At 29.1% G+C, this 8,076-nt stretch overlaps 1 protein-coding gene across 1 annotated transcript in view; it reads right to left on the reverse strand.

Annotated features, from left to right (window-relative positions):
• dsf (nuclear receptor dissatisfaction) overlaps positions 1–3,724 on the reverse strand; it is a 32,816-nt gene extending 29,092 nt beyond the window's left edge. Inside the window, exons 1-2 of the mRNA XM_088195006.1 lie at positions 3,650–3,724; positions 3,412–3,573 (exon numbers count right to left, since the gene is read on the reverse strand). Of these exons, the coding sequence (XP_088051132.1) occupies positions 3,412–3,424 (13 nt within the window). The 5' untranslated portion in view covers positions 3,425–3,573; positions 3,650–3,724. The remainder of the gene's footprint in view (positions 1–3,411; positions 3,574–3,649) is intronic.
• Between the last annotated feature and the right edge of the window lie 4,352 nt (positions 3,725–8,076).

Below are 8,076 nucleotides of genomic sequence, written 5' to 3' on the forward strand. Positions count from 1 at the left end.
ATTTTGGACTTGATCTAATAAAAGTTCTAAAACTATAATTAGTTTTAGAACTTTAATTATATTTTAGTTTGAACAGCAAATGAACACTTTGTAACTGGCAAATTGAGTTTCATAGACATTTTAGAGCAGCATATTATCAGTTAAATTTTATTTTTGGAAATAGAAATATGTATCTACTGGTGAAAATGTATTTGGAATTTACGAGCGAAAATATAACTGTAGCAAAAATACATATTCACTGTAACATTTAAACATCGGATGTAAATAAATAATGATTAGTATGTAAATATATATATTACTACATATAGAAAAGTTGAAAGCATATAATTTTACTAGCACCTGCAAGATAATTTATATTTTCCTTGCTAAAAATATATATCTACTTGTGAAAATATATTCCGATATGATTTTACTTAAATGGCATATTTTAAAAAATATTTTCTGGATAGATTCAAGCCTGTTTTTCCTAAATTTTCATTAAAGAATAACCATATGAAACTAAATGTATTATTTATTTATTTAGATCCATTAAATATTGTTATAAAGATATCGATAGATATACCAAAATTTACTGCTACTAATATACATTCGTTAAATATTTCCTTTCATATCTAATATTTTTTAAGCGTTCCAAAATCAATAAAGCCAATAATAATTTGCAAGCAAATTTTTACACAAAAAGAGCCGCGGCAAAAACTACAATATGCCCTTTTGAATAATAATGTTTATTGTGTAAGTACCACCTAAAAAGTGGGTGCTTTTGAAGGCAATGTTCCGCTTTTTTATTTATTTTTTGTAATATAAGAAAGAAACTTATTCCTGAAAAACATCAGTACATACATCTCAAACAACTAGTTTAGATCAGATTCGTTATTTGAGGTCGGTCTCTACTTTTTTTAATCGGGGAATTTTACCCCCCTCTTGGCAGGCCTGATTATTATATATTACTCCCTTTGAAAACAAAAGCAGAATCACACAAGCATTTTAAACTTATTTTTTACAACAAGCTGATACTATTTCTGTACCACAAAATAGGAATAATGGGAGAAATTTAATTTTAAGTATGCGCTTCGCGAAAGATCAACGCTTGATTTGACATAATTTTTATGAATCTTTTTTGGTTTTAAATGTGATTATTTTTTAATAAATATATTAATGTTTGATGTAACGGATTTACTAAATATTCAATAAAAATAAATTTTAATTTATAAGAAACGCGTATCGATATTAAATCAACGCTCGAATCCAATTCCTGCTGAAAAGCTGATTTTAGTAGTCGTATTGGAATTAAGTTATTATAGGTATATCGAGCTGAAGTTTGCTGTTACTGTGAGTCCTGTTTGCATATCGTTATTGGACTTGGCTGATTGGCTGCTGGCCCGGCATCAGCTCTGTCAATATAGACCCCGACAGGGAAAAGTTACTACCGTCTATCGTATCGATCCAGCGTTGCCGATATGCCAGTATAATATTATATAATAATTAACTTAAAATTTATTAATTCTAATAATAGAGAGACAATGCATATTTTCATTCTTTAACCCCTTACTTGGCAGCTAAGTTTAGCGGGGAAGGTATGTGGCAAGTTGAAAGCTGTGAATGTCTCCACTCAGCGCGTAACTTTCTTCAACTTTGACGAAGCGCGCAAGAGTTTGAAGACGAGAAGAGAATCGTGCGCCGATTTTGAAATTTTCATAAAATAATCAAAAATTATATTCTAATATACATATACTAGAGTACGCTCGGGATAAGGATTCCGGTTTGTTATTGTGTGCTTGAACTGTGTGGCTCAAAACAATTTCGCTCAGAATATTTAATTTTTTTATTTTAAAAGAAAATATATGTTTATTTAACATACATACATCTGAGCTAAGTTGGAAATTTCAACGGACAATTAAAAATATATTATATAATCGAAGAAACCAGACATTTATGTCATTAATTAAATATTTGCAAAATTCAAAATCTTTCACTAGTCAAAAAAATAATGAAGTCTTTAGCTATTCTTCAAAAGCAAAAAGATATAAAATGGGGAAAGAAATTATTCGCAGATTGTTTAATGGCTCGACGACTCTCGACGAATCATTAGAGTCCATTGAATAAATTAAAAAATTATCATTGGCGTAACAATAAGAATAATAACTTTTTTAAGCCTTATAAAGAATAGTGTAAAAAAACCAACAACGTACGGATTAATGAAAAAATAATTAAAATATCCACGGGTAAGAGAACGAATAACTTACAGTGTATATTTGAAGCCTTGATATCAATTATTCCAGATATGCCCAAGAAATTTTGTTCTCTTAAAATTTCATTTATAAATAAAAAACAGTGGCACGAGTTTAGTGACCTACCCATGGGACAGTGGGCATATCTAGGTTAAACCAATATCAACACAAAATTATTTAAAATAAATCACTAGAGAAGATCGAACTTCTGTGCCACACTGCACTTTAATAACGAATACCAGCGTTGACGAATCAGCGACTGTCCTTAAAAGAGAAAGCGAGACAACGAAGTACACGCTACATCGCTTCTCCCTCTCATATACATGTACACGCACACAATAACAAACCGGAATCCTTATCCCAAGCGTACCCTACGAATTTAAAAAATATATTTATCTATCTGTCTTACTTAAAAATCGATAGAATCAATTTTTCTCACATTTTATGTTTTGCTGTGAATTTATGGTTCATTGCATTTTTAGATAATTATAATAATAATATATAAATATACAATTACCAACTGCAATATGACATTCAATACTTTTCAATAGGTATACTATTTAAAAATAATTAAATTAGTACAAAATAATTGAAAACTACTTTTTCCAATCAACAATTTGACTCAATTCTCTAGTAGAAGAATATTATTTTAAGTTATTTATCATTAAATATATTAATTATTTAATTATTATATCAATATAATAGCGCATCAATTGACGCAGTGTTCTAATTGTTACATTACTTGATGCGTCACCACAAATGCTGTCTAAGTTACTCGAGGCAAACTCTAAGATCAAGTTGCTAAAAGTTTCTATACATGTACATACATATGTACATACATGTGTATGTATCAAAATATAAATTCACACATATACTATATATATATATTACATTATCAATATATAAAAATATACGTTCGATATTTATTGAAAGATCGTTTTGTATATCTCTAGAAAAAAGGGGCGCCGTTCGTCAGTTGGCAAAATGGAATCACAGCGTGTATGATATTGCTTTTATAATGGATTCTTAGTTGACAATAGTCGAAAACGATAACAGTATATCTATCGTTTGCTTTCGCAAGTCTACGATAAATAAAGAATGAACATGGTATTCTGTCTCATCGCTGTTATTGATATTAATATGGGTTGCTTTATAAAAAAATAAAAATACAATGTTTACTTACCGTCTTTGTTCATGTTTGCTTGAAAGCATTTTGCCAGACGACATGCTCTGCATTGGTTTCTATGAGTTTTATCCACAGGACACCTTCCTTTTAATTCACCTCCAGCTTTGCATGTGTATACTCGGTTGCGATGGATCGATCTTTTGAAGAACCCTGAACAACCTATTTTTAAAGAAAAACATTCAATTTAAATTATAAATTGGATATGTATATACAAATAATATTTATCACATCATACCATCGCAACTGTAAATTCCGTAGTGTTTTCCAGAGCTTCGATCACCGCAAACGTTGCAGGGTATATCCAATAGTCTGTCGCCTGTAAACGTTCAACAATATAAAATCCATTTAATCATGTCTAAATCTTATTATTTAGTAAATAGACTTTGTCGGTGTAAACGTGGCAAAATCCGCTGAACATCCACGATGCATCCCATTCAATTTAACAAAGTTCTCTTGGAGCTTAGCCTGAGATACTCCAATTTTCCCTTGGCGCAATAACACGTTGGTTGGACCAAAGAAACAGCCAATTATAGTCCACACTTGTGTATGTATGCGAAATCTCATCAGTGTATGCGGTCGAGAGATGATCTTACACAAAGGAAAACCAATGTTTTGTTTGACCACTACCAAAGGGATTTGTTAGGGATGATTCGAGCAAAGGAGCTTTCGAGCTATCCCGAAGCAATATGCGACTCAAGAATTATATGCAAACTATACATATATTGTAGATTTATACATACATATGCAGAGATTTTGTGGCTATTAGAAAATAGGCAACACTAGTAACAAGCTTTATGCATAAACAATTTTTATAATATTAACTAAATCGCCACTTGAATGTGCTTATAGTGTGACATACTTTGATATACATTAGAATTTATAATTTTTTAAACTACTAATTTGAAATTAACTAACAGATATTTTAAAAATTCTTTGGGTCGACACTTTTTAGAAAGATTTTGTTAAGAAAAAGATATATTTTTTATATTATCATTATAAAAAAGACTTCTTCATGCATAAAGAAAACTGTTCTCTGATTAAAATTATTTAGTTGAAATTTATTTTTAAAGATGCTTGATTTTTTAAGATAATATATATTTTTTACGATGTAAATACATAAGTATTCTTACTTTACAAATACGTATATTGTTGTATCTTACGTGGGATATTTGTTAAGTTAAGATGGCGTGGTAAAAAACCGAAGTGATTTTTTTCAGCAAACGAAGATGCTTCGTATTTGTGTATAAAATAACCGTAGCTGATCCTTATTCCGCTTTAACGAGACTCATAAATCGTTTGTGTTATAATAGGGAAACTTCTGCTAAAATTTCCTGCCTACTCGTTTTTGTATGTTGAATAATAATGGGTGAATATAATCACTGCGATAGATGAGTGGTGTAAGTCGCTGACTATTGACCTGAAAGACCTGAGCTCGAATCCCATATTGAGATCATAATGTTTTTCAATGTCTATTTTGTCTGTTATCTAAGATTATTATATAATTGATACTTTCGATCGATTATTACAGGTTAAGTTTACCTAGATTTTTATAATATCACAGATAAATATTGTGATGATTAATTAATCAAGCATGGTCGTACATATTAAGTATAATAATGAATTATTTCATCGTATATGTATTCACCAAAATAAATATCTATCTTGAGTTAGTATATTTATAGTTTATTTGTCTAAGATAAATGAACCGTATATTCTTTTTAAAAAGAGATTTTTTTTCAACTTCCAATGCTTTAAATAATATAAAAATACTTAAAATATCTATTCGATAGTTCTATTTATTCTATTAGCAATATTTAGTTATTGAGTTTTACTACTAATTTAATTTTCATTGTTATTTTAGTAGGCGTATCATTTAAATTGTTGTAATTAACCCAAAAACATCCATATAAAGAATGACATTTTACAATCTGATTTCGAATGAAATTTACATTAACTTCTTATTTGTAAACCAAATAAATCGCACCATTTAAATTTAAATTAGCCTCCCCTCGAGGCAACCCTTTTTCCCCACGGTCGCACTTCACACCCCGCAAATCGCATGAGACGGCCCCCAGGAGAACACAGCCCCGGGCAGCAAGTGGCCACGGAAGCTTTGGCGAGCATTAGCCGACAATGGAGAAGCGTCTTAGTCGAAGCGGACCTTCTCGGATAACGTTTATATACACGCTCGATAACACACAAAGATGTATATTTATTCAGCCCTTCAGCGCCCGGAGTGGACGGCAAAACAAACGACAAAAATATACGTGACAAAACATTCGTTGACAAAAGAACGGGGGGAAACACGGGATCAGCGATGTTTTTGTTGTATTTGTATATCGCTGTGTGTGAATTTTTTATATTAAATATATTGTATCTATAAATCTGTGTATATACATATAATATATTTTATAGATTTATGACATCTTAATTCTGAATTAATTAATTAAATAGTTATTAGAAACAAGATAGCTTAACTCACAAGTAGTCATATTAAATTTCTAGATAAAAAATGCACCCTTTGTTCTTAACATATGCATTCAAAAGCTATTGCAGAAATGTTACAGAATTAGTAAACTTGTTTATATTTGTTTCATAGATTTTGAGAAAATATTCGACCGTGTAAAATATTATCGTCTTATAGAGAGCCTAAGTTATATCGGGCTAGACTTCTTAAAAATCTGTATTAGAATCAGTCAACAGTAATAAGCGTTAAGGGAGATCAAACCTAAAATAATCTAATAAAAAGGAGTCATAAACTTCTACTCTTTTCAATCTATAATTCGAAATCATATTCAAAGAAGTACTCCACGGACAATAAGGTGGATAGACAATTGACAACATTCACAATGTTGATGACACGGAAATATTTGCTGAGTCGTTGACGACTTTCAGTGATTCCTGGATAGTGTAAATAAAGCATGTTTGAAAAAAGGCATACAAATAAACATCGATAAAATTTTTTTATAGTTATAAGCAAGCTCTCCATGGGCTCAGTTTGCTTTATCATTGTTATATGTTGATAAAGTTAAGAGAGTAAAGTATTTTTAAATATCTGGGAAGTTAGGTAAGCGACGAAATAAACCCCAACGAAGAAATTAAAGTCCGCATCAAAATTGATTGAATCCAGTTTTATAAATTTAAAGCTGGTTTCATAAACAAGCATCTTCAAACCAGAATTAAGGTCGTGCTATGCTTTATCAATAATAATATACGAATGCAAGATCTGGACTTTATTAGTCAAATTATTACAATAAAAAGACTGGAAGTATTTGAAATGTTTAAAAAGTTAAAAATTTCAGGTAAGAAATGGATCTCAAGAAAGAAGACGTGTTTCGTGCAGTCAAGGACTTTGGACATGACACCAGAAGAAAAAAAAAATATGACACATTTGCTATTAAAAGCTCACATATTCAAAATATAATAGTGTCTAAAGAAACTTACGTGACGTTAATGAACTAAAATATCTTGATTATTTTAAACCACTGTAAAGCATTTTCTATATTTTACATAACTGTGGATTGATTTTTTGTAGAAATGAAATTTACATGCATAAAAAGTTTTATAATGGTAATTTTTAAGCACATAAAAATTAGCTAAATGCGAGACATACATATTTATTTTGGATAAATATTAACTTTTAAAACATATTTATTTTATTTAAATAGATTATTGACCTCTAATTGTATTCAGTTAATTTATTGTAACATAGAGTAGTGGTTGAAAGTACTAAATGGAATCGAGATAATATTTTATAAATTATATTTTAATTTCGAAGATGGTTTTAAATTTTTTCATATACTAATAGAATTAAAAATAAAAACGGTAAACTAAACAAATATAACTACAATATTTAGCAGCTTATAAAAAGCAGACTCGAAGAGAAAAAAAAAACAATGTTATTTTAGCCTCCCAGTTATTTTTTTACAGGTTTTGTTTATTTTAAAATCGTAACTTTGATATAAATATATTTTTCAACAGCGAATTTACGAATATTTGATATTGTTAATTACATTTTTATAAAAAGCTATGTGTGTTGACTGATGACAGTGTCTTCTATATCCTGAATAATCTATATTCAAGATATAGTAGAATGTGATTTTCTTAACCAATTATATGCACATTTAAAATATATATATAAATGAAAATATATGTACATACATACGTTTATGGAAAAGCTATAATTATGATCTTTACGTATGATTATATAATCGGTCATTTTTAAAAGCCATTTACGTAAAATTTTAATAAGGGTTTGGGTATATGTGGTAATTGAGGGGTAGCTATAATATATTTTTCCAGTAATTTTGTTATTAATAAAGATATAGTTGTAAATATACAGCTGCAATTTAATGAACATATTATAATACTCCGCAATGAGAAAATCTAAATGCTGTAATCAGTCGGATATATTCGTTACTTTCAACTAATAGCAAAAACGTAAACGTTAAAATATTTGTGATATATACAGTGAATATCCGTTATAAAAACAAACAAATAATATAGTATTAAGTGATGAAATTTCATTTTAATTAAATCTGCTGCTGAAAAATTACAACTCGGTATGCTAAAAAGATAATATCATAATTCCTAAACTTAAAATTAAACATTTTGATTTAGAAGGTATAAACAAATTAATACTAGACGTTGAAAAAATCCACA

This window comes from Plectrocnemia conspersa, unplaced genomic scaffold (assembly GCF_051122295.1).
Source record: "Plectrocnemia conspersa isolate PC_06_02 unplaced genomic scaffold, ASM5112229v1 ptg000010l, whole genome shotgun sequence".
Taxonomy (NCBI): domain Eukaryota; kingdom Metazoa; phylum Arthropoda; class Insecta; order Trichoptera; family Polycentropodidae; genus Plectrocnemia; species Plectrocnemia conspersa.